The 27,468-nt window shown below is 39.8% G+C and overlaps 1 protein-coding gene and 1 long non-coding RNA gene across 5 annotated transcripts in view; one reads left to right on the top strand and one right to left on the bottom strand.

Moving 5' to 3' along the window:
- LOC148686208 (uncharacterized) overlaps positions 1-4,960 on the bottom strand; it is a 41,996-nt gene extending 37,036 nt beyond the window's left edge. Inside the window, exon 1 of the long non-coding RNA XR_015948895.1 lies at positions 4,896-4,960. This is a non-coding gene — a long non-coding RNA (uncharacterized LOC148686208). The remainder of the gene's footprint in view (positions 1-4,895) is intronic.
- Positions 4,961-5,168: 208 nt separating this feature from the next.
- Positions 5,169-27,468, top strand: part of FAM135A (family with sequence similarity 135 member A) — a 51,652-nt gene continuing 29,352 nt past the window's right edge. For 2 of the 4 annotated variants that reach the window (XM_035109672.3, XM_088665844.1), the window contains exons 1-9: positions 5,169-5,347; positions 11,818-11,904; positions 13,486-13,610; positions 16,574-16,653; positions 18,107-18,246; positions 20,095-20,165; positions 20,852-21,025; positions 25,637-25,763; positions 26,325-26,478. In XM_035109672.3, the coding sequence (XP_034965563.1) occupies positions 13,534-13,610; positions 16,574-16,653; positions 18,107-18,246; positions 20,095-20,165; positions 20,852-21,025; positions 25,637-25,763; positions 26,325-26,478 (823 nt within the window). In that variant the 5' untranslated portion in view covers positions 5,169-5,347; positions 11,818-11,904; positions 13,486-13,533. Of the gene's footprint in view, positions 5,348-5,576; positions 6,226-11,817; positions 11,905-13,485; positions 13,611-16,573; positions 16,654-18,106; positions 18,247-20,094; positions 20,166-20,851; positions 21,026-25,636; positions 25,764-26,324; positions 26,479-27,468 lie in introns of those variants that run through there. The other 2 variants (XM_035109670.3, XM_088665843.1) reach the window with 1 other exon arrangement.

Genomic DNA, 27,468 nt, shown 5'->3' on the forward strand with positions numbered 1-27,468 from the left:
CTATGGCAAGCGGGGCTAACTCCTAGGACCACAGCCTCATGGTAAAATGATAAAACCAACTTTTAAAAATCAACAGATTATTTAACATTAAGTAAGGTAAGAGACCCAGGTGGCGCTGTGGGTTAAACCACTGAGCCTAGGGCTTGCTGATCAGAAGGTCAGCGGTTCGAATCTCTGTGACGGGGTGAGCTCCCGTTGCTCGGTCCCAGCTCCTGCCAACCTAGCAGTTTGAAAGCACCTCAAAGTGCAAGTAGATAAATAGGAACCGCTACAGCGGGAAGGTAAACGGCGTTTCCATGTGCTGCTCTGGTTCGCCAGAAGCGGCTTTGTCATGCTGGCCACATGACCTGGAAGCTGTACGTCGGCTCCCTCGGCCAATAATGCGAGATGAGCGCCGCAACCCCAGAGTCGGTCACGACTGGACCTAAAGGTCAGGGGTCCCTTTACCTTTACCTTTACGGTTTCTTTAAATGTGAATAATATATTGAATAGTTTTCCTCTTTGACTTTTATCCTGGAACAATGTGCACACACACAAAGCACAAAGGACTGGCCTCTTGTAAACAAAATAGGAAGGAAAAAATAGAAAAGGGAGAGACGTCAGTTACAAGTGTGCAGGGGCCACTATATTTGTCAAAATTATGAAAAAAAGTGCTCTCCAAATACTGTAGATAGCAAGTGCAACATGCATTAAATACACAATGATGTGAAGTGGAAAAAATATATAGCCAGTGTTACAAACTGAATATAAATACAATAAGCACACAACTTTTGTGCATTTAACTTGCATGCATTCAGCTTTATGCATGTGGACAAAAAATATAAAAAATAAAAAAGGGGCAGAAAGGAGGCAGGGTTCTGGGGAAAATGACTTAAGTAATCCGCCATTGAACCCAATGTGTTTTGACTATATATGACATCAGTACACATAACTGATAGCTGTTTCATTGCTAAAAACATTACAGAATATTAACCTACACTGGGCGATATCTAACTTTCACCAATTCCCTCTTTGCACATTTGCCCCTTGGACCCACCTACAATCTGTTACAGTATGTTAGGGGGCACTTCAAAACAGCATGACTTTTGTGTTTATTTGATAGCTGACGACTGGAGCTAAAGGAACTTACATTTGCAGCTCCCTGTGCTGTAGTGAGTAAAAAGGAGCAGCTAATTTTTTTAAACTTTATTTAAGTATTCAACCATGCTGTATTGTTGTTTTTTTACAGGAGTGAACAGACAAATCAAACCAGAGCAAAATACATTACAAGGAATCTACTAATATATATATATATATATATATATATATATATATATATATATATACACACACACACACACACACACACACACACACACACACAATAAATTTAAAAGTTGGAGCAACTAAATTTTGATTTGTGAAAGCTTCTTGGGTTTGTATATTAGATGACACTCACAAATTATTTAATTGATACACACAATTGATGGGCATAATGGCTCAGTGGTGTTTCTTCATATGAAAACTGGATATGACTTCATAACAGATTGATAGTTCATGATGAGGATTTAATTGAAACAGATTTTGCTGCCTATCCATCCTCATATTTAATTATGCATCTTCCTTTTTACTGATGGCATAATTAACAATATGAATCTACAGTTATTCTGAAGCACTTTTCAACAAATGAATCTACTATATCAATTATGAATGTGTGTATTCAATTTCAAAACTGGCAATTTGTTTATATTTTACATCATTTTGCGTTAAATGTCACCTGTATTCTCTATTTTAGGGGCTGAGAACACAAAAGAGTCCTGCTGGATCCGTTTTCACAACAGCCAACCATATTAATTTGTAACCATTGTGACATCATTTCTATTATTTATTTATTTTATTTATTTATTTCATAAAATGTATACATCGCTTGATTGTAAAACAAACCAAAAACTCAAGGCAGTTTACAAAAGGCCAAACAATTTATATTTGTTTGTTTGTTTGTTTGTTTGTTTAGAAAAGTTATAGTTTCATTTGCTTCTTCTGAATTTTTCGGTTTCTTGTAACTGATTAAAATATTTTTTCTGATAGTTTGTACAGAGAACTGTTGTTATTGGACAACTGAAAAATGAAGAGAATGACTGAATTAAAATTATATACTGCTCTGCATAATTCCCAAGGCTGGGAATCAAGTACTGTAGGCAGCCTGTTTTAAATGCACTCCCTCGGGTACGTACTCCTAAACTCCACAAACCCAGGGATAAGTCCAGCTACTGTAAATCTTGCTCCAGTAATCTCCTGTATAAAACTATTGCAATGTGCTCTGAAGATGGTTCAGAGATTGCAGGTAGTACAAAAGGCAGTACCTTAGAATCTTGTTGGGTTTTATGCCTAGAGACCAGATAATATTTGGTCCTCAAAGATTGGCCGCACAGGCTTACAATCATTATCATTATTATATTATTTTCCCCTGAAGGGTACCTCAAAGCGGCTTGCAGATAAAATAGGAACAGCTATTTACTACTGACCTAATTTTGGTTTGGACATATAAAATCCTAAACGGCTTGGGATATGATTGCCAGAGGGAGCACCTCTCTCTCCATACTTGTGCCTTCAGATCTGCTGGAGAGTTCCAGTGCAAAATGAAGTCTGAGAGGATGACCTGTTGGAGGAATGTCTCAGCCCAGTGCACTGGTTGTGGAACACACTTTCTCCAGAGGTTCAGCTGGCAACAACATTGTTTAGCTCTAGGCTCCAGTTGAACAATCACCTCCTTGTTCAGCCCCTTAAAGGTGAGGTTCAGGCTTGTGTATTAGGAAATTGACAAATTGCTGATGATTTTACTGTGCTTTATGTTTATTGTTTTAGGTTTTTGTTGCTGCCCTAGGGTCTTATGTCAAAGAGCAGCATAGAAATCACAGTCTATATACAGTAATTGACCGTTTGTTTGTTTGTTTGTTTGTTTGTTTATTTATTTATCTATCTATCTATCTATCTATCTATCCAGCCAGCCAGCCAGCCATCCATCCTGGAACATCCAAGAGTGTCTATAGTTACAATATTAAGGGGGGAAACTAAACAAATAGCACAGCTATCTTTAAAAAGTTTTTAAAGAGGGAACCAGGTCAATTCTTGAACCTTCATGAAATATTTGGTTGTTTGCAATAGTTGTGTATCATTCCATGCAAGGGAAGAGGAATGTCCAGCACGGGAAACGATATTCCAGAAAGCAAACCGATGTATATGTACTGTAATATATACAGCGGAGGAATGCTTCCAACAGCAAGTGAGTGACTCAGCTGTAATACTATGGCTTTGATCCAGAGGTGTTTTAAGCAGATGATAAAGCACTTCTGCAAGACAGTATCCTGAATTCCTCCCATTTCCCCATCCTGCTGGAGCCCATTGCACCCCATCCCCTACAGTTCCAGGCGGTCCAGCGACCTTCAGGAGCAGCTTTGGGAGGACGCAGTTGTGGAAGGGGTAGGGGTAAAGGAGCCGGGAAAGTCCCATTCTTTTATAATCTGGATTCAAACCGCTAGCATAGCTAGGGGGTGGGGTGTGCATACTGGACGGCAACTTACTGCAGGGGCAGCACTTACCACGGTGCCTGCAGCGCGCCTGAGCCATGTGTCTTACTGTTTGAAAGTGCAATAATGCATTTCACATCACTTCTAGCTCCCCCCCCCCGTATTAGCTACAACACTATACAACACTATCTGCGCACAATATGCACAGATGTTAGAAAGGAAGAAGCATTTGTCACTACAGTATTCACATAAAACCTAAAGATCAAACACAGCTGGATTGAAAGACAGGGGAAGCTACTGTACGGTATTAATATGACAAAACCACAAAATAAATAAAAAAATAGAATCATTCAAAGGCATTCCAAAGTGAATCACTACCATCAAGTCCATAACTTTTACCATCTTTTTTTTTTCAAATCAACAAAAGACATCCTGTTAAACTGCTCCCATCCATATTGTTCACCATTATTTTTATGAGCTTTTATGACACTTCTTCAGAAGTGCGCATGCACACGAAAGCTCATACCTATGACAAACTTAGTTGGTCTCTAAGGTGCTACTGGAGGGATTTTATATATATATATATTATTTTTTGTTTCGACTACGTCAGACCAACACGACTACCTACCTGTAACAACCATTATTTTTGTTATGTTACTCCAAGAAAATCAATTTATAGTTGGGATTAGCTAGCTATTTTTCACACTGCCCATCACAAATATTTTCAACAAAAGGCCTGCATGCCACCATGGCTTTTCACACACATTATTTCAGTCTGAGCACAGTCCAACTTGGGTTGCTCTTTTTATTCAACCTATTCTTCACAACTCGCTCATGCCACAATTCACTAGGGGGCCTCACACAAGCCACTAGCTCTTAGCTTTCATTTTTCCATCTGTAAATACTGAGGGATAATATCTAGCTACTTTACACAGTGGGTTTCAGAATTGCTGGAATATTATATGTGATATGGTTTGAAAACAGTACTCTAAAGTGCATCAGACAGAATGGGTCTGTACAACAAAAGCACCCATGAAGGAAAACTCTGTGTTACCTGTAGGGCTAAGAATATGTACGCTAGAACTTGTTTCTGACAAGACAGAGGTTAAGCTTTCTCATTTACAAAAAATCTTATGGCGAAACCCTTATCAGCTTCTCAAGTTTTTGCTTGTTTTTTCTGGTGCTACATCTTGATTAGAAGGGAAAGGTAGATTGTTGGTTGTGTGTGGTTTGTTGGGAGAGAACATTCCTAAATCCTTAAAAAAAACATCTTACTTGAGAGAACCCTTTCAAGTGTGACTTGGACTCTTGCTCCCGAGATTACTTTCTTGCTGTATCTAATCTGACTGACCCTTTTGAACATTTAGAGAGTACTTTTTGAGAATTTACCTTCTCCTTCCTATATCGCGCCTGTGACTCACGCGGTGATCTTGCTGCTTTGCACTGCCTCTCTCTCTCTCTCTCTCTCTCTCTCTCTCTCTCTCTCTCTCTCTCTCTCTCTCTCTCTCTCTCTCTCTCTCTCTCTCTTGCTTTCTGGGAATGTTCCTGCCTCTTTGTGCAATTAAAAGTATCTGCTGAGAAGGCACTTTGCAGAGAGACTTTTCGAGGGCCGCCTTGCGCTGCAAAAGAAGCCAGTAGGTGGTGTGACTTGGCCTAACTGCTGCTTGCAAGAACTCTTGAAGCCATTGCACAGGTTCACTGGTCCTTCCAAGGAAAATTTGCATGCAGGGAAGACCTCCGATGAAAAAAACCCTTCGGGCCAGGCAGAATTGCAGGTGAAGGGAGGAGAAGGAGGAAGAAGAGGTGATCATCTTTCCGCTTTCTGTTTGGCCAGAGACAAAGTAAGGGAGAACGACAAGGCGACGAGTAGCAGTCGCGGCAATCCCCAAATGTGCCTCGAGGGCAGTTTGCATTTGTTGTTGTTGCTGCTGCTGCTGCTGTTGCTATTGTTTTCTTCACCCTCCCACTTCTTTGCTTTTTTGTTTGTTTGTTTGTTTGTTCGCCTGCCGGTGGGAGGGGGGGTGGAGCAGCAGCAGCCCGCCGACCCACACTGTGTGTAGCCCAGCCGGTGCCTCGCACACAGCAGCAGCAGGGGGAGCTCGAACTGGGAGGGAGCAGCCAGCAAGCAAGCAGCGGCGGGAGCAGCAGGAGGGAGGATCTTAGAGCTAGATCTCCAGGAAAGCGGGAGCGACTGTAGGGAATCTCGGAGATCAAGCGCCGCCACAGTCAGAGGGGAGCCCTCAATGAGGATGCCGTAGTCGTCCTTCCTCCCTGCCTAACTCGGGCGCTCCCTGCCAGTCCTCGCCAGCGGCGGCCGCCTCCTCTCATTGCCCGCGCTGCCTTGCTTGCTTGCGAGCAGGAAGCGGCGGCGGCGGGCGGGCGGGCGCGGTGTTGGTGGTGGCCGGCGGAATCTACTTGCTCCTAGCCGCTTTTCCCAGGCGAGAGCCATATCAGCGGCAGGAGGAAGAGGAGGGCGCGCGCCGTCGGAACGCAGGCCGCCCTGCCGGCCGAGCGGGGCGCCGGCGTCGGATGCCTGCGTTACGCCACTACGGGGCTTCTGTTGAGGCCTGGGCTCATCCAGAAGCGGCGGCAGCGGATAGGAGCGTCGAGTCGGGAGGAGGTGGTGGTGGCGGCGGCAGTGAGAGGACCGACAGGTAGTCGCCTCTTCCTGGGGGAGGCCGGTGCCCGGTGCTGCGCTGCTGCTGCTCCTTTCCCTCAGGTGAGTCGGCGGTGCTTGTGAATTAGGTGTCTGTGTGGAGAGAAAACCTGCGACGGAGCAGGGCGTCGTTAGAGCTGAGGTGGATGTTTCCTACGCCTCTTGGAAGGTGAACAGGAAGGGGAGCAGCTGGAAAAGATGTGTAGAGCGTTTAGAAGCCTCATTTTAAAAAAATGTAAAAAGCACTTCCTTTTTACTCCAAGCAGAAGTGAGCGTCTCTGTGTGTGAGAGAGAGAGTGTGTGTATTTTTCCCCTCCGGAGTCAGTCCGGCCCAATCCAGTCTTATCCCACTCCAATCGAATCCACTTTAGTTTGGTTGAAAGCCTCGGCTAAAAGGGAGCCAGTAAACCCTGGCAATTCGTGTGTTTCGTTTTACCTTTCTCTGTTTCTGTTTGTGCTCTTATTTTTAAACGTCGCGAGAAACCAGGAAACTTGTCCTATTTCTCTAACCGGTTCCCCAGGCATCCTGCATGAATTCTAGGGTACCAGGGTGTTCTTTGAGTGTGTGTGTTTTTTATTGGGGGGGAGGGTTGCCCTATTTTAAATAACTTAAACATACTTCTCTATAATTCAGCAGGGCAACCATGATTGAGAACCATTTGTGTCGTTTTATATTAAAACAAACCAACCTTTAACTTGTTTTTGTTCTGTGATATCACCAAGGCGTTTTGACCTTAGATGTATATTTCTTTATTAGTTCATTAATCTAAAGGATTAGGAAAGGCATGGCCACTTCATTCATTGTACTGTAGCCAAGTACAACTTTACTAAATATTACCTGTGATTATAACACTTCATGCTGTTCTACCACTTTTTCCTCCCTCCAGGGCCCTCAAGTATGTCTTTCTATCAATGCAAATTCCTAACATTCCTAATGTAATATGGTGTCCTCAGTTTAACTCTTGAAGCTACCCGATACCTCATAAAAATAAGAGTTGAGCTTTATGCTGGTATATAAAGCTTTTTTAGGGGCTGCCAAGTCCATATGGACTACATTAGTTAATGGACTGCAAAAACTTCACTTGGGTGTACTTAATAATATTAAGTTGGCCCACTTGTTTTAACTACCAAAGCATATTCTAGTTTAGAACATGAAGTACAGTACATCACATATGGAACAATCCTATGCACAAGAAGCTGGCATAAAGGAAGACAGTGTAAGTTTAAGCCAGTGTAAAGTTATACCAGATCCAAACTCCATTTAGAAATGGAGCTACTGCTAGCTGAGCCAGCCTAAGACTGGCAGAGGGAAAATAAGCCTTTGAAATAGTGTTTGAGTTACACCACCCTTTTTGCTATACCACCTATACCACATTGCCAGGTCATTTGTCAGGTCATGCACCAAGCTGAACAGGCATAGGATCCAGCCTCCTGCTTTGGACCCATGCTTGGAAAACCCCTTCTTCTAGGGCTTATGCAGGCTTAAGATATGCCAAGCTTGCCTTGACTCAGTCACCTGGTTCCTGTCTGAGCCAGGATAAGGGGGATACTCTGGCATAAATATTGCTGAGCAAAGGATGGGGGAGTTAAATCATCATAGCCCTTTGAGAACTTCCTACTTCAGCCAGAGATCTGCTAGATCCTAAGCCACTCATCCTGGTGGATCTTGCTTTAGGATTTCTATGTACTGTAGGAAGCTGCTTTGTACTGAGTCAGACCTTTGGTCCTTCTAGGCTGCTTCCAGGCTGTCACTAATTTCAGGTGAGATTCAATTGCATACCAACAAATCCGGGTTGTACCATTAAAATTGATTTCACACACTTGCTCAACACTCACCCCGTCCATTGGTAAGTGGTGGGGAAATGCCCTGGAAAGTGTGGAATAGCAATTGTTTGAAGCACTCATATAACCTCCCTGCAAACAGATCAGAATGAATACTCAATAAGCAGATCATCTGGAAGCAACCCTAGTTCAGTATTAGCTGTGCTGCCTGGTAGCAACTCTCCAGGATTTCAGACGAGAATCTTTCCTAGCCCTACCTAGAGATGCTAGGAATTTAACAGGGGATCTCCAACATGCAATGTATGTGCTCTACCACTGATCTACTACTGCCCCTTTCTATTTCTTTTTATACATTACCTGTTTTCCTAAAGAGTACAAATGTGTCAATTGGATAAGCAACAGTAGCTGTGTGTTAACCAAAATCCAGCTGTGTATTTGGGAGTTTTTTTATGGCTACCTTTGTTTTTTAAATTGTTTCTTAACCATTGATATATCCACCCTAGCACATAAGCTGCACAAAATGAATGCTTGTGCAAAGCATTATTTATTTTGTGTGGCCTATGTGCCATATATAGCACATGGATAAGCAAAGATGGGAAGTCCTCAGAGGCTAAGGCTGTAAGCAGATGATATTTTATTCTACAACTAGGCCATAAGAACAGAAATCCATAATCCACTGTTGGACCATAAATTCATTATAACCAACCAAAATGTCATGAAACTATCAAAAAAATTAAGTTCTTTGCAGCTCTTCCTCAGGCAAGATATTATGCAAATTGGAGTGGGGAAATGAGGAAAGAAAGAAAAAAGTAGCCTGGATGTTGTAGCCATGGGGCCACCTTGTAAACTCAGTTCCCAGGTGGAATTGCAGTCTGAAATAAATCCTATACAGGTGCTACAGATATCAGATTACACACATAGTATTCTGGGATAAAGGAACAGTGGTCACCCTATATTTCTAAGAAGTTAAAGGTTGGCTTGTAATGCAGATTGTCCAAAGCATTAAATGAAACACACAAGTTTCTGGGTAGGCAGAGTGTGAAAAATTTTAAATTTAGCAAAGGTGGCTATTACTTCTGGTTAGTGTGCTTAAGTATATGAAGTGTCTCATGTGTCTCTTGAAAAATAGAATCTGGTTTAAAAGGAAAGTGGAACTCAGTGCAAGCAAACCTAATGTCCATATTTACAGAGATGGTCTGGGAATAAAGCCAAGCTATATTTTTTATGTCTGAACTTGCTGTTTGGTGGACCTGATTTGCAAATTGCCACCATGATTGATTTGCAATCCTGGTTGATTTGCAAATCATAGTTTGAGCATAGTAAAGTTTGGTATAATATTCAAATTTATGTACTGTATATTCCGGCGTATAAGACAACTGGGCGTATAAGAAGACCCCCAACTTTTCCAGTTAAAATATAGAGTTTGGGATATACTTGCCGTATAAGAAATACGACCCGGTGTATAAGACAACCCCCGACTTTTGAGAATATTTTCCTGGGTTAAAAAGTAGTCTTATACGCAGGAATATGCAGTACTATGGTTTAGGACAGGCACCCCCAAACTTCGGCCCTCCAGATGTTTTGGACTACAATTACCATCTTCCCTGACCACTGGTCCTGTTAGCTAGGGATCATGGGAGTTGTAGGCCAAAACATCTGGAGGGCCGAAGTTTGGGGGTGCTTGGTTTAGGATGTTGTTCTGCTGTCAGAGTCTACTGTTTGGGAGAGCATCTGGAATTCTTGGGCCAAGTATTGATACTGATTTTGGAGCCAACATAATCCACTTGGATCAGAAATGCCATCTAAATGCCATTTCAAGATTTTTTAATTACATTTTATTTTCTGCTGAGTTTTATACTTTCCATGGGACACAGGAAAGGGGATGGAATTGTACCTTAGAATAATATGCTGTTTTAGAGGTCTTGTATCTATAGCTGGAGCTGGAGCTAATAATCCTGTGCCTTCAGGCCAGTTCAGATCCCAAATCTACAGTTAAATAATAGTTTCGCTTGCCAAATTAAGCTGTATTTTCTGTAGGAGGCCACTGGGAAACAGCAGTAAAAACTACTTGCCACTTTGCAGTAAGTGAAGGTGAGGAGGTAGGAGAACTATATCTGATTTGTTCAGTGCAGTGTAATACTGCACTGTAATACAGTGTAAGTGTAATACAGTTAATGGAAACCATGAATTTAAAACCAACTTTAAGCCATAGTTTGAAATCTTGGTTTGCGACTAATCCATAACACATGGTATAGGTATTCAGATACAAAGCTAACTACAGCTAATGAATACATTTTTAGCTTAAACGTGGCATATTATGCATTATAGTATTTGCTGACAAGTAACATACAGTATTTGCAACTTTGATGCACACCTTACAAGTGTGTGTGTGTGGGGGGGGGGGTATCCTATGAAAAGTTAATGGGGAATAGGACACCCCCACCCCTTATCCTTTCAGCAGTAAAAAAAAGCCTTTAATCTCCTATATCGGGCGTGCTAGATGGATGTAAACATTGCAGAACCTGAACATTTGTTGTGTATATAATTGCAGTGAATTAACTGGTTGCTTTTTCAAACCATTCCAAAGACATATCAGCTGCTTTCCATATACAGTACAACCCTTTATTTTTATGCTTCCTTTAACTTAGTGAACTTCGTGACCTCAGCAAACTACAGGTCAACACGAATGAGCAGCATGTTAGTGCGCACTGCTCAAAGTTCCAGAGGCTCTCCTTCCCTGCTTCTGCTGTGGAAAAAACAAGCTTGTCATTTCACTCCAATCAACCCATGGTTACAATTTCTGGTTTATTTCGGAAAACCAGATTGAGGCTGAATCCTGACGAGACAGAAGTACTATTTTGGGGGGACAGGAGGTGGGCAGGTGTGGAGGACTCCCTGGTCCTGAATGGGACAACTGTGCCCTTGAAGGACCAGGTGTGCAGCCTGGGAGTCATTTTGGACTCACAGCTGTCCATGGAGGCGCAGGTCAATTCTGTGTCCAGGGCAGCTGTTTATCAGCTCCATCTGGTACCTATCTGCCCACAGACTGTCTCGCCAGAGTGGTGCATGCTCTAGTTACCTCTTGCTTGGACTACTGCAATGCACTCGTATGTGGGGCTACCTTTGAAGGTGACCCGGAAACTACAACTAATCCAGAATGCGGCAGCTAGACTGGTGACTGAGAGCGATCACATTGACCTACATTGGCTCCCAGTACGTTTCCGAGCACAATTCAAAGTGTTGGTGCTGACCTTTAAAGCCCTAAACGGCCTCTGTCCAGTATACCTGTAGGAGCATCTCCACCCCCATCATTCTGCCCGTACACTGAGGTCCAGTGCCGAGGGCCTTCTGGCGGTTCCCTCGGTGCGAGAAGCCAAGTTACAGGGAACTAGGCAGAGGGCCTTTTCGGTAGTGACACCCTCCCTGTGGAACACCCACCCACCAGATGTCAAAGAGAAAAACAACTACCATACTTTTAGAAGGCATCTGAAGAAAGCCCTGTTTAGGGAAGCTTTTAATGTTTGATATACTATTGCATTTTAATATTCTGTTGGAAGCCACCCAGAGTGGCTGGGGAAACCCAGCCAGATGGGCAGGGTATAAATAAATTATTATTATTATTATTATTATTATTAGGAGCCTGGGTTTGAACAACACAGGCATCTGCATAAGCATGGGAATAATGCTTTGGGAACTTTTGAGCAGTGCACATTAACATGCTGCTCATTCATATTAAAACATAGTTTGCTTTAAACTATAGTTTAATGAGACTAGTGAACTGGGTGACTGGGAATTAAAGAAAAGAAGAGCACCAATTTCTGTGTAGATGGCTTGCATTCAGGTGTACAATCATTTGATTTCTTTTTCTTACAGAGCAATCAGTATGCACTTGACTGCAGAAATTAGAAACTGGAAGACTGCATATTAGCTTTGATCAAAATGGATTATTTATTACTAGAGGTAAAAAGGAATCTTGTTTTTTTTTTACAAGAAAAAATAGTTTAGTGTTCAGTTCTGTAACATGCCTATATAAGTCCCATTACATCTTTAGTATTACATTATATCAATGAGGAGAGGATATTCCACATTAATTTTAAGTTTTCCCTACTGAAGTGGCAGACCTATTCAGGAGAAATAATGTTCAGTCTAATGTTAGAAAATTAGGGCTGTATCCAGTGCATCCAGTGCTGCAATTCAACTGGCACAACAGCCTTCTGTGTGCAGTGGAACTTCCTCTCCTTAGTGGATTTTGAGGGCATATATGGGTAGGGGAGAGGAAAAGAAAGTCCCATGGCACTAGCAGAGCTAATTTTTATGTTACTTGTGGTGAATGAAATGTAGATGATAACAATAGAAACTGATGACATGCACTTGATAATGTGGGTTATGCAACAGTATGTTGCAGTGTACGCCCCTTTCCTATCACCCAGCTTTTCATAATCTTCTTTTCTTACTAAGCATTCTGTGGTAACTGAAGGTGACTGAGCACGTTCACTACTCACAGAGCTGTACCCTTAAGTTGTTGGTTTTTTATAATAAAAAAATACCTTCTGCATGTACGTTACTTGTGGGTGGTTGGAATTCTTTGACCTAACGATCCTGAATTCCCTGGAGCTTGGATTCATTGAGAAACTCTGATTAGTTAAAAAATAGAAGCAAATGTTTCTAAACTTCTCACTGCCATTCCAGAGGAATAAAGGGAGCCCACAGCTCTTTGACGCTCATGCATATCATACTAAACTAGTATGATATAGGCCCATGGGCCACAGGCCACAGAGGTCGTTTAACCGGCCCACGAGGCACCCCTGAACCGAGACGCCCACGAGGCACGTCCCCGTGCACTGCACTAAACTGGTGCGGTGTGGGGACTTGCTTCCACAGTGCTGAAAATCGCATCTGTGCAAATGTCAGAGCACGCACGCAATCCAGCCCACGGAGGAATCTCCGCTGGAGTGAACTGGCCCAGGCCGACCCCAGTACTAAACCATAGTTTATTGTTGCTTTTCAAAATGAGCATCTTTTGATGCTTCATAGTTAAGACACAAAATTAAGGTTTGTGTATTTTTCCACTGATACAAATTGAGGCAGTTTTATTTATCCCTTCATTACCCATATCTGTATAAGGGGTGCTTTACTGCTCTAAGAGTAACTGAAGAATGAAAATTTGTTTTGCAGCCCAATCCTAAACATATTTTACTTGGAGGTACTCCCATTGAATTTGATGGGGCTTACTTCCTAGCAGATGTGCTTAGGATTTCCACCTTAGGTAAACAAATTTATTTATTTCAATTCCTTTGTATTGTATACAACTAGTTCTGTATTGAAAATGTATTGTTTGTTTTGAAGGTGGAGGTCAAGCTGGAGCATCTGTTTCTGTTGCTATTGTATGGGGAAGCAGATAAGCAAAACATTTTGTGTAACATTTATTCATGAAGGACATACGTATGAAGCAGGAAACTTGTTCATAGTTCATGCCAGGGTTAGGTCATGGAGTAATCAGCTGTGAGTACACCTCACATATCTTGTGTTCCATCTCTGCAGTAAATAAGGTGCCAACCACAGTTCTTGGACTTCTGCAGCTACATAAAAATGAGTGAAGTACAAGCAATGGTAGAATTCTCCGTGGAGCTCCACAAGTTTTATAACGTGGATTTGTTTCAAAGAGGGTAGGTAACATACAACAAATATATGTTCTGGTGGTGTTAATTCCTGATTTGTATGGAAGATTAATGAAAGCCTGCAAATCCTAAGAGCAGGTGTATGTGTGGATGTAGCTCTTGTAACTGGATTTTTTTTAACTTTAAATTGGGTCTTAGAGACGGTCAGGAATCAAAATTCACTAATCTGTGTGGCACCAATCATGAATAAATTGAATGAATAAAATTATAAGACAACTTAAGCTTGGTTTACATGTTCTCTCATATGCATGGATAAAAGTTCTCTATTTTCAGGTGGTGGGTGGGAGCATCCTGAGCCCGAGCAGGATAAGCTTTTTTGTTTATCTATGGAAAATGGGGTGCTCTAGGGGTGTAAGCAGTCGTGTATTTTTATGAAAAAGATTGGTAATTACCTAAAGCACTGACATTTACCCATCTATTACGAAAGAGCAGAACATTCTATATCTGCCTTGTTTTTGGTATTTGCCAACTGATGTCCTGAGCTGCCTTGGCAGTTTCTTTGCTGCTTCAGACAGCTAAGAGATATCCTCTGGCTATTCCTGCAAGCCACCATATGGAATGTTGATATAGCTCTAAGAGAGCTATCTGGAACTAGTAAGAGCAAATGAAATGTTACCTCTGGAAGGTAGTATAATTTGAGCTGAAAAATTTCCAGCTGAGTGCAAATTCAGTATTGCGTTGATAAGTTCTGCAAAGGTTTGCATTGCATGCATAGTAATTGAGGGTGGTATAACAAGTAAATTATTTTAATTGAGGATTGGAAATACAACACATTAATTTTAACTAGTAAAGATGATTAGGTTAGGCCAGGGGGTGGCCTACTTACCCAAACTGACAGCAAATATTCAAAAAGTGGTTTTAGAGGCAGTTGGCTTCAGTATTTCAGAAACAACAGCTATACCCTTCATTGGGGGGATATACTATACAATATTCTGCTTGTTGCTTGGTTAAGTTGCTTCCTATAAGTCAGGGGAAACTGATGTGGTGCACTCCAAATGTTGTAGGCTACAAGTCATCAGCCTTTTTTGCAGGGGGTACTCAAGGGTACACACTAACAACACCTCTTTTTCTTGTGTGTGGCACTTGCTGTAACAACTTCACAGTGAGTACCGACACCTATTTTTCTAGGAAAAAAGCACTGCTGGCAGGTGCTGGTGGGCGTTGTAGTCCACATGTGGAATGTGTGGCATAGGCTATTCCTGCTGTAAGCCTTCTGCTGAGAATACATTGTCCCCTGTTTTCTTTCAAACTGCCTCTGAACCCCACTTTGTGAATTTAAGTATTTAGATACTTTATGGGACTATGAAAGGAAGAGCATATTGTGTCTGATCTGGAAGAACTCATTTCTTAAACAAAAGCTACCATTTATTGTTTGAAGGAAGGACGCTTTTAATGTCTTACAAGTCTTGAATATTTCTTGTTACAGCAGATTTTTAAAAAAATAATAAAGCAGAATGACTTCAGATGTAGGAGGCTTTAAATCCCATCTGTATGATGATTTGAAAAGTGTTCTTCACAGTGGGCCTCAGTTGAACATTGCTTGTCCTAGTTGCTGATTTTTTTATCTTGCTAGGAGGAAACTTGGTAACTTTAACCTGAAATCAAAATACCTGCTATCTTTTGGGCGGAAACCAGGAGGGTCTTTTTAAACTTTTATTTTGACTGAAGTATTAGGGAGCTGGAATGTGTGCCTCCAGTGTAGTCTGTGTTAATTTAAGTACTGTACTTCAATTAAATCAGTCTTATTATGGGATTAAAGCATCAGTTGATTTAACAATTATTTTATTTAATCAATTATATTGATGTTAAAATCCACATCCCTATCTAAAGCTGTTCTCACAAAATAATGAAGCATAGTTTAATATACTTTATGGCTTATTGTAGTTAGGCTTCTATTTCAGAGGTCAGGAATTGAATTTTGGAGGTCAGGAATTGAATTTTAACCTGTTGGCATACTTTGCCTGAGGTGACCCTGGTGAGATTAACATACAGTATTTGGATTAGCAGGTAAATATTTGTTATTAAAAACTATATTGTATCATAAAGTAGAATCTTGTGTCTGAAGTCACCTGATTTTGTATTGCTCGTATAGTAATATGTGGATTATGTTGATCATGTGAGATTTAAGTTTTTTCCAGAGCTAGGGATTAGTAGTGAAAGGAAAACTGAAAAATAAATGAAGCATTTTCATAACGTAAATTCAGATGCTCACACACAAACTCACTTAATTAAGGTGTAATAAGAGAACCGTTTGGTTGGCTGCATACTAAAGAACCCACTGAGTAAGCAAAATAAATTGGAAATCTGATCAGTAACATCATTGATCAAATACTTCAGCTTGATTTATTGTAATAAGTAGTAATTAACATTTTATGAAAATTTTGTGGTAATAGCATAGAATAACATATGTTGTCATATGTTGTCATATGATAATATTGTAGAATAATATAACATAGCATATACAATAATTGTTCTTATTTATAATGGAACCAATACAGACAAAAAATCACTTCTCATTGAGATAATGAAGTATGACGGAAATCAGAAGTCCTTGTGTACGATCTCAACATAGAAATTTTCAGAAAAAAATCCTGGCCCCAAATTGGATCAGTGGCTTCTCTGCACATCTGAGTAGGAATGTAAACTGCATCAGAAGCCCACTGTAATTAAGAAACACAAACCTGGCTGGTGGGATTATGATAATATGTTTAACTGGTTTTTACTTTGACCTTATGCTTCTCTTTCTCCTCTGGCTAATTGGTATTGAATTATTTTAATTACAATTTACAATAGTGTATAAAATGCTTTTGTAACTGATTTCATTAAGTGTTTTTTTATGGCCCTCTTGAAGACCACGCTTGATGGGGAAATAGGGTAGAAAGATTTAAGATATATCCATATCAGGTTATGTTAAAACAGTATTAGTTTGAAAATAATTTTGTTTACTGTAGCTTTTACCAGATTCGTGTATCAATGAAGATCCCTCCAAGAATTCCACACAAAATTGAAGCAAGCCTGTTACGTGCAACCAGTAAGTAAACATCTTTTCATTACTATTTTAGTTAATTACTAATAATTAATTACTATTTGTGGGACCCAGGTGGCGCTGTGGTTAAACCACTGAGCCTAGGGCTTGCCGATCAGAAGGTCGGCGGTTCGAATCCCTGTGACGGGGTGAGCTCCCATTGCTTGGTCCCAGCTCCTGCCAACCTAGCAGTTCGAAAGCACGTCAAAATGCAAGTAGATAAATAGGAACCGCTACAGCGGGAAGGTAAACGGCGTTTCCATGTGCTGCTCTGGTTTGCCAGAAGCGGCTTTGTCATGCTGGCCACATGACCTGGAAGCTATACGCCGGCTCCCTCGGCCAATAATGCGAGATGAGCGCGCAACCCCAGAGTCGGTCACGACTGGACCTAATGGTCAGGGGTCCCTTTACCTTTTACCTTAATTACTATTTAATAAAGGAGAACTCTGAAATGATTAAATATGTGTTAGTTAATTAATCATATACTTTTTGATTACTTAATTAAATAAGCTTAAGATAGGTGAAAACACTTGGTTTTAAAGATCTTGGGAAAATGTAAAAGGGCTGTACAGTATCTAGTTGTGTCCTTCCCATGATGGAAGACTCTTTGTTCCAGCAAATGCTAGGTTTGCTGAGGAAGAATACAATTTTTGCTTATTTCACCTTAACCTCTGTGGCTCCCATCTGCTCTGGAATATGTTTGGTGGTGGAGAGCTGTTGCAGGAGAAAAGATGAATTTGCAGAACTCCCTTTCCCAAGGGCTGTCCATCAGATAAGCAGAAATTACCACTTTGGGTCATGTGAATACTTCTGACAGTGCTTGTGAACTTTAGGACCATTTGTGCATATATTGTTGCCTGTTGGAGGGCTGCTTAAAGTGAGTACTTGGGACTTGACAAAAACATTACCCTTTGAGAAATCTTAAGAGCCTTCATTCTCAAATTGGAAATGCTAACCATGCTGTATTTAACAAAATATGTAAGTAGTTACTGAAAATTTAGTGGATCTTTTGAAAGGGAAAAAGTTGAAGTGTAAAAGTAGTTTTATACTGTGTTCCAGGTTCTCTTGGATTTACTTTTCATTAACCTGCAGCTTATTAGTTACTACCATCACTGCTTTTATACCTTGCCTGTAAATTTACACTGGCACAGGGAACCATAGCTGCCAAGTTTTCCCTTTTCTCGCGAGGAAGCCTATTCAGCATAAGGGAAAATCCCTGTAAAAAAGGGATAACTTGGCAGCTATGCAGGGAACTGGTTTGTAAGTTTCAAGTGTTTGAATGGACAGTCTTTTTAGAATACGCTATATGAATGACAAAACTAATTATTACAAATAACCATTTCTTAAAATGAAGCCAAAACATGTTTCAGTTGTCATTCTGTAAGTAGTTGTCATTCTGTAAGTAGACATAGAATTAGGATATTTTGAGCCTTGATTGCCTCTTATCCATATTCTTTAGGTGCTGATCTTGCTTTTCCAGCTTCAGTCCATGACAATGTAGTCTGCAGTAAAACCTTTCAAATTCTTTATAAAAATGAGGAAGTGTCTGTGGATGATGTTATGATCTTCAAAATTAAAATGCTGTTGGATGAAAGAAAGGTAATAGCATATATATTTAACTGTTAAAATAGCTTGACGAATTACCACACAATCAATCCTGTGTGCACCAGGAACAGCAACAGTAGATGTAGACATACAGTAAATGCTAATGTTGCATTGCTAACAGATACTCCCACAGCATCCCTGGGTGCTACAACATTGCACACCAATATTACCCATTAAAGGAAAGTAGCCAGTAAATATGCAGCAGCAGAATAATGCCATGACATTATCCTGCCCATGGCAAATACACTCCTTCAACAGGATACAAGAAAACTCCCAGGAATAGATGACAGTACAGTCTCCTATGGTCCCATTGAGTTGGAAGCATGTAGAGCTCTTCATTGATTTCCGTTGGTACTGCATTAACTTAGCACTTTTAGCACAAGTAGTGTTATGTCATTGTTGAAGGTTGGATTGACCCTGAGTGAGGTCAGAATTCTGACTAACTTCCACTTCTCTTCCAATATGCCCCCAATACACCCAATTCTTCCCTTTACCTTGGTTGGTCCACTGCAGATTCTTGTTGCCATTCAAAATGTTATGACAACATGAATTCCCTATTCCAATGTGGTTTTGGCCTCAACCAATACAAGAAGATTTAGCAGTGATCCCCTCTCTGCCTTGCAGACATGGGAGCATAGCATTAAAATAGGACCATTCTATATGAGCAGTTCCAGGACAAGATCTAGGATTCTCCTAGTCATCCAGGTGTTTTAAAACTTGATTAGTGTTCAAGACGGGGCGCGGGTGGCGCTGTGGGTTAAACCACAGAGCCTAGAGCTTGCCGATCAGAAGGTCGGCGGTTCGAATCCCCGCGACGGGGTGAGCTCCCGTTGCTCGGTCCCAGCTCCTGCCAACCTAGCAGTTCAAAAGCACGTCAAAGTGCAAGTAGATAAATAGGTACCACTCTGGCGGGAAGGTAAACGGTGTTTCCGCCGCAACCCCAGAGTCGGTCACGACTGGACCTTATGATCAGGGTCCCTTTACCTTTAGCTAGTGTTCAAGGAGAATAATTGCAGTTGACTGTTCTATCTGCCGTTCTTTTGTAAGATCTTTTATTACTGTATTGCAACTTATCATGCTCCACTCTGGAATTGATGAGAAATTAAGGGTGGTCTATTAATACTTTTTAGTACATTTTAGTGAATTTGGAATGCATGGCACAAGTGTGTTATTTATTTATTTATTTATTTATTTACACACAACCTTCTTGTGGTCCATAGACCCAAAATACACAGTACATTTAAAAATAATAATAATACATTGTCGCTGTTGATTTCATTTCATTTTTGGATTATTCCCCTGTATTCAAGCATGCATATCTGTAGTTACCTTCACACTGATTTGAAACCACTTTGTGTCCTTCCTAAAAGAGGCTCCTGGGACGCCAGAGAGACTTTCCTGGAACAACTCTTGGGTTGGAGCAACTAGCTAAAATGTTTTAAAATGTTTTAAGTGGTTCTAATTTTGGTTCCTCTGTTTTGTTTTTGTCGGGATGGTGTTGGTCAAATGTTTAGTTAGGGTTGGTGGTTATTGTAATTTGGGTATAACAGTAAACTGTTTATTATTGCTATTATTGTTGTTGTTATCAGTTTCTATTGATTTATTGGATTGTTTGTTGCTCGTATAGGATATTTTGTTATTTAATGTTTGATGTTTTGTTGTGTTTTTATATATGTTATAAGCTGCCCAGAGTGGCTGGGGAAACCCAGCAAGAAGGGTATGATATATATTTTTAAAAATATATATATATTAAATTAATAAGTCTGGAAGGATTGTATAGTAAAACTATAGTTTGTATTAATAACAATAATTTATAATTGTTCTTCTGAAATGCCTGTCTAGATTGAAGAGTCCCTGAATGAAATGAATTTCCTGCTCTCTTTAGATCTACACTTTACAGATACAGATTATTCGTAAGTTTAAAACTAAACATTCATATTCTTGCTATTTCTACTTTTAGAGAAATGGTTTTTGCTCAAAGTTCTTTGTGCATAAAGGAATTCTTTGTTTCAGTGTTGGTGGAAACTGAACCACATTATCATGTAGTGTTCCTCCTAATGTTAAAATAATGGGAAACTGGGATTGTGAAGTCAATGGATATACTGAAATTCCTTTAAGCAAAACAGCCCTTGATTTAGGCATGCACTTTCTAAAAGTTATTGAAGTTGTGGGTGGGTGGGGGACTATTTCTTTGAGAGGTTTTCCAAAGACAGATGCCTTTACTTGAATTTATTATATATTACATTTTGTTTCCATCTTAACAGATTTTTCCATCAGATGTTTATATAAAAATGATAGTCAAATTCTGTGCAGTTCCACATATGTAGGTTATATTGATTTCATTGTGAGTTAAACATGGGTAGTTATGTGCAAAATCCTCTTTATACAAAAATATTGAGATGTATAAGGGAGACTTGAGTTATTTCATTGGACAGAGCGCTACTAGTTTATTGCGGGTCCTGCATATAAAATAAATAGTTAGATCTTGATGGCTTTGCTTTATAGTAACAATGGTACAAGAGATTTGAAGCATTGATTTGCATTATTGTATTAAATTACTTTCAAAATGTTGGTTGTGATTATACTCTTTTTCTTTTAGGCCAGATGACCTGAGCACATTGCAGCTAATTAGCAGCAGAACACTAAAGTTGCACTTTACCTTAAACCGAGGCCTTCATCACTATGTCAATGTTATGTTTGATTACTTTCACCTTTCTGTCATCTCTGTTATAGTCCATGCCTCTTTAGTAGCTCTTCACCAACCATTAATAAGGTAATTTAATATTGATTTTATACTTTTTCAAATTTATCATTTAATAAAATGAAATAATTAACCCTGAGTATTATAAATATCAGTTCAATTTAATTGAAATTTCTGTTTCAGTTTTCTGTTGGAATAGAAAGAAGATGGTAAGCCCAGGAGCTACTGAATGATAAACCACACAACCATAACTGCTAGAAAAATCTCTGCCCTAGTTTTAATCAAGTAATGAAGTGATGCAGTTCATGATTATTTTAATGGGGCTTAGATTGGCTTGTTTACTTTGGTGGCCTAGGCTATGATAATCTTGCTTTTAGTGTTTTTAGTACAGGAATTGTGGCAGTGTTCTGGTTTATCTCTTTCTCTGGGATATTTTGTTAGGGGCAGAGTCCCTAGCCACCTTTCAGCCAGTCTGTGGAGTGATGTTGGATTGAATGGAGGCATCTCTCTGCCCAACCCTATTTGCCTCCCACCAAATCTGAGAGTAGGTAGAAGTGCCACTAGTGGGATCTCTACTAGCAGCAGCATGTAAAAAGCCCCAGAACTGGATGTTCCAAGGATGAAGCGAAGCTCAGTCTGTTTCTGGAAGCCAATATTATGTTTCCATTGTTAACAAGCAAGCAATCATATATGTACAACACCCACCAGTTGTACTTAACCTTCTCTGAGCAAGCTAACCAGCAGGCTAGCTCTTAAGATTCTATTTACGGTATCTTCAAGTTATCAGCATGGGGGGGTGCGGGCGGGCGCTAGGGGGTCTAAAGAATGGGAGAAAAGAGGAGGTTTACATGCAAGGGACAGTTGAAGGAAGGAGGAGGTACGGAAAAGGAGGGGAAGTGATAATGGTGCATGGGTGCACAATAAGGGAGAGGAGAAGGTGATCTGTGTACAGGAGAAAGTTGAAAAAAAGTAAGGAAGGAGCAGGGTGGATTTGATTTAAATCAAACTGATTTAAATCACGATTTAAATCACTAGTCAGTAAGGCTTGATTTAAATCATAGTTTTCTACATAAAGACTAATTCTTGCTGGTATAACTTTAATATGCAAGTAGATGAAGATTTTTAGAATAACAACTTTTCATATTAGTTTTTTATCCCCAGTTTAATAGGTTAATCATTCATATTTGGACAACTTTACTGTTGTACTTAGGAAGGAGAAAAATAATCATTACCTTAATAATAACAATTTAAATAGATTTATTCAACTGAAACAATAACATTACAGCATATGTTATTTGCTTAAACAAACATCCATGTTTGTTAACTAATTTGGCTAAACGAAAACAATATATATATATTTTAAGAAACTTAGACTGTCAGCCCAGCCTACACATGAAAAACTTAAATACTGTCCACTCCAAACAATCAGAAACATATTGTTTCTATTCTATTCACTGAACTTCTTGAAACTTAGCACTGAAGGGGTTGTTTCTGTATTCATAGGTTTGTAGAACAATAGGATTAAGGTCTTTTTCTCAACTCTGTTCATATTATAACATTTTTGCTGTGAAGAAGAGGCATGTGATCTCTGTTGAGTCAAATTCAGTTTTGAGAACTGCAAAAGTAAACCAAGCACCTGTGATAATATCTTGTAGGCAGAGAAACTGCCCAATAATCTTACAAAAAACTCTGAAAGCATGACATTGTGAATGGATTAATGGAATTTATTTACCCCAAAAATAAAACATATACAACCTTATTCTACATAATTAAAAAAACTAATCTTTATTTCATGATGGAATAACCTTTGGGTGGTAATATATTTTCCTCAAAAAGCATTTTATTTTTAAAAAATCCAATTTAAATAAAAAAAAATCGGATTTTTTTTATTTTTTTTAAAAAAAACATTGATTTTTGATTTTAGAAAAGGTATAGGAAGCATGGAAGTGGGATTGAGGATGAAAGCAAGGGCAAGAAATGTTCTGAAGAACAGGAGGAGATAGTAGCTTCATAATTGGGTACAAAGTGAAAAGGGTGCTTAATAGTTGCAATTTGCGGGAGGAGGAAGGTGCAAGGGGTTACCATAGGGATGTTTTTTGTGTGGGAGGCATGGACATGGTGGTGGAGGTCAAAATGAGTGCAAAGCGGAGCTGCAGAGTAGAAGAGTGAAATGGATTCAGAAATGTGGTTGGGAAGGTGAAAAGTGAGCTTAGCAGTTACATGGAGTAGGAAGGGGAAACTCTAGGGCAGTTGTTTTCTACCAGTGCGCCATGGCAGCCTGGGTGTCTTGAATGATAGTCGGGTGCCACGGACAACACTGGCCTCTGTCTCTCTTTCCTTCCTCCCTCCTCTGATGCCCTCTCACGTTTCTGCCTCTCAAAGGCTTGCACAGCTGTTTGTTGCAGCAGCCCTTGCTACAAGCTCACCAGGCGAATGGTATCTCTGGGCTCACTAGGGGTTTCTTCACAGGTTGGTTAAGGGAGCCGTGGCCCTAAAAAGGTTGAAAACCTCTGCTCTTGGTGTTGGGGTGGGGTGTTGGCAAGCAGAGTAAGCAAGGGAATAACCCCTAGTTTAAAACGTAAATGCTATAACATGCTTCATTTTTAGCGTAATAAAACACAAGCAGTGAAAGAGGCAAAATGAAAATTACTGTAAACACCTTAGCTCAGCCTTCAGCAACCTGACACTCTCCCCAGATATTTCAGACTACAACTCCTTATCAGTCTCATCCAGTACAGCACTGGCTGTGGCTGATGGGCATTGTCCAAAATGTTTGGAGGGTGACAGCTCAGAGAAGGCTGCGTTAACTCTTCAAAAGGATTCCCCCCTGCCCTTTAGAATACAGTTTGTGTGTTTCCTTTTGTAACACAGCCATTTGTGCCACAGATTAGTAGGAGAAAGGAATAGTGGATTGCTGGAAGGAGAAGAATCTTCTTATCCAGAATTGGAAGCTAGAAGGGTTAGCTGTTGGCTATGGTTAGTGGCAAATGGAGAAGAGTTGCCTCTCCTGGATGGTGTTAGTGCTTTTGCTGTGTATTGCCATTTCTATTCTTGGCAAAGGTCTGTCCATCTGTTGAGGTTCTTCTGTTATGGTGGTAGTAATGTCTTCTTCTGATTTTATGGTTTCTTCGGAAGTTGTCCTAACGCAGTTAAAATGTTCTGCTTGCTAAATGTGGTGGAAAGGAAACAAATAATAGTGATGGTATTCTTCCCTGATCATTCTTCCCATATACAATACACTTCTCTTACACTGAATGTGTTGATCGAGGATTACATGAAAGGTCTTGCAGTAGAAGGAGTGTGGATTTGGAGTCTACCAAAGTCACAATCCCACACAGGCAACAAAATGTGTGTCTACTCCTGGGTTAGACTAGGAATGTATGAGTGTAATGGACAAACAAGGAGATGGTGCTTGGGCTGTATTTGCTACTATAGCTTGCACATTCTCACTGCACAACTTTCCCGTCAGATCCTAAACTGGAGGTAAAAGTGTGTGAGCCTAATGTCCATAGCTGTGCTTGCTTATTGCTACTCTAGCTGATTGTGCTAATTTAACTTAGCATATATGGTATAATTGGAGTGCACTGTACCCTTACTGCATTTCATCTTTGAATTCTCTTAAAGTTGCTTAAGTCCTTGTTTTTGTCTTAACAAAATACAACCAAAAATGGTTGGAACTGTTTGATCTACAAGCAAAAGGAAGGATAAGTGATACTTAATTTCTCTGCTGTGATAATGAAAACATATTTCTGCCACTGCTTTGCTTTACAAGTCCTGGAAGACGCTATACGAGATTCTTTCTGCACAGCGCTTTATTTAGAAGCTGTAAATTTTAGGCAGTAAATGTAAATAAGACTCTGCATCTTCTTGCATGTGATGCATTTTTAAAAACTAAATCTAAAATTAGAGATATATATTTGAGTGTGATTTTTCTTCTTCTGTGTCTTCCAACTGCCCCTCCCCTCCCGGCATATGTCTGCTTACCAGGCTCTGGGAAGGTTTCACAAGGGCCCTAGGAAGATGCTGTCTTGCTTACTGGGCTTTGGAAAGGAAGTGTGAGGGTTCTGGGAGCATTCCGGGACTTCCCAGAGCCCAATAAACAAGGAAAACCAGCTGGATGCATGGGTTATGGAGAAATAAATAAATGGAGAGTAGAGAACAGTGGGTTTCCTCCACTCTTTATTTATTCCTCCCCGCATTAAAGGTTGCGCTCATGTATGTAAAGTGAGCATAAGTTGCAGACCCTCTGCTTAGAGATACATACACCCCTTGCCATATCAATAACTGCTTTTGAAAGCCACATTAATTTCAAAAATGGTTCGCCTTGTGGTATGGGTGCTGCTGTAACCCCAAGTGATCATCAGTACCCAATATCACTTACACAGGTTTTTAGATTCCAGCCAGTGTTTTCAGTTCGTTCACCTTCCAAATTATACTTGCAAACTTTCTACCGGTACATTTCTTATCAGAATCTGCCTTCTAGATTCTAGGAGGTACACTGGCATGTAGGTCCAGTTGCAGCAGACACCTAAAAGAATATGTTGGGTTATGGCTTAAAATGATGCTCTGTGTTCTTCGCCCATGTGTCTCTAATTTACCTTGCATTTCTATTCTGAATTTTGTTTTCTCCTCTGTCCCTCTCTCACACATTTATTTTTCTTTCTTTCTTCCCCTTTTTTTTAGCTTTCCTCGTCCTGTCAAAAATACTTGGCTAAACAGAAATGCACCTGCACAGAACAGGGATTCTGTGATTCCCTCTCTTGAAAGTGTTGTTTTTGGCAGCAATTACACCAAACAATTATCAGCTGATGTAAGATTGTAATTGTTGTTTTTATTTATTTTTTAATTGCTGAAAGAAATGATAAATATTTAACAATCTTATTTTTAACACATAAAGCGTTTGTATCTCAGTGCTGTGGTTGCACAAAATGAATGTGTTTGTCAAGAATTGGGCATTTTAGAACATTACTTGAAGTGTTGACTACTTTTCAGTGATATTGCTTAATACAGTTTTACAGTGTCAAAGTATTGTATTCTTAAATACACTGAGGTTTTTTCTTTAAGTATTTACTTGAAAGTCCTATTGAAAAAGTAGCATGGTACAGGATTGCAGCCTTCAGCCCTGGATGTGCATGGAAATGTTTTCTTATTCTCTGTCCAATAGCAGTTCCTCATTGCTGCTGCTCTGGAGGTAAAAATTGCCCCAGTCTTAGGGGAGCTTCTTGTAGATGGGCATGGAAGGCTACCACCAGAAGTGGGGAGCAAAATGCTGTGTTTAGACATAAATTTTTGTGACCTGTCCTTAATCTTTAAATGTAATTTTGCTGTAACTGTTAGTGCTGAATTGATAACTTTTCAAATCTATTTTTAGGGCTGCAGTTTTATAATAGCAGAGACTTTCTTGAATCATGCTTACAATCTCCACCGTACACTTTGTGCCAGTTTGCTGATTGCATTCAAAGGATTACATAGCTATTTCACCACTTTATCAAAAGAGCTGCCTTCCTGTCTGAAATTAGATGCAGGTATGTGAAATAAATACTTTATTTGCTTCTATATGTCTCAGCAAGCACTTTTTATAGTACTAGATGTCTGCAGCATATCTGGTATTAGTTCAGCAGATAGTATAAACATGAACTCTGTTTTCTGCCCTCATATTTAATATATTGCACAGATTGTCTTTTATTTTTGTTTGTTCTTCTTGACTTAAGATTTTCCCTGTTTCTTTTACCTTTAAGAATAAAATACCTAAAGTGCAATACGCTAGAATAAAAGGTTAAAACAGTTGTGTTGAATGGTAAACCTATATCTGTACTTAGTGGTCTGGTTTGCACATAACACTAAGCCATGGTTTGTCTAAACAACTGAACTTAGCCCTGCAGACTAACCATTGTTTTCTAGGAACAAACCTATGTAAAGCCATGGTTTGTTGTTGGATTACAAACTGTTGTTTGTTTTAACTATGGTTTGGAATGATGTAAAAATGCAGCAGCTTTTCTTAACCATGGTTTATTTTGACATTCCACCCTAGATGCTTGCAGGCTGCAGAAGCACAAGGCAAAAGCAGCTGGAAAACAAACTTACGTTTTGGATAAAAAAATTCATAGTTTGTTGCCTTTTCTCTTGAGATAGATCATGATTTGCTGAAAGAAATCATGATTAAAACAAACCATGGCTTAGCGTTATGTGTAAAAACAACCATTATCTATAATTTATATTAGCTATGCTCACTTATAAAGCACTGTGCTGTCAATATTGGTTTGAGACCACAAGGGTGAATCTTTAGTTAAGAATTACAAGACAAAAAAGAAAAAAAACATGCTAGCTGTTCTGTACACATTTAAAAGTCTTCAATTGCTTATACCAGGGTAGCATATTTATCAAAAATTTAGAGTGGCGGAAGTTAAGGCTTTAATATAAACTATGAGTGGAATTCATCATTGGGCTACGATGAATGTTCTATCTGTGCTAGCATTGCAGCTTGCCAGATGGAAGAATGCCCCCTCTCTTCCCAC

Source organism: Zootoca vivipara, chromosome 3 (genome assembly GCF_965207765.1).
Source record: "Zootoca vivipara chromosome 3, rZooViv2.hap1.1, whole genome shotgun sequence".
Classification (NCBI taxonomy): Eukaryota; Metazoa; Chordata; class Lepidosauria; order Squamata; family Lacertidae; genus Zootoca; species Zootoca vivipara.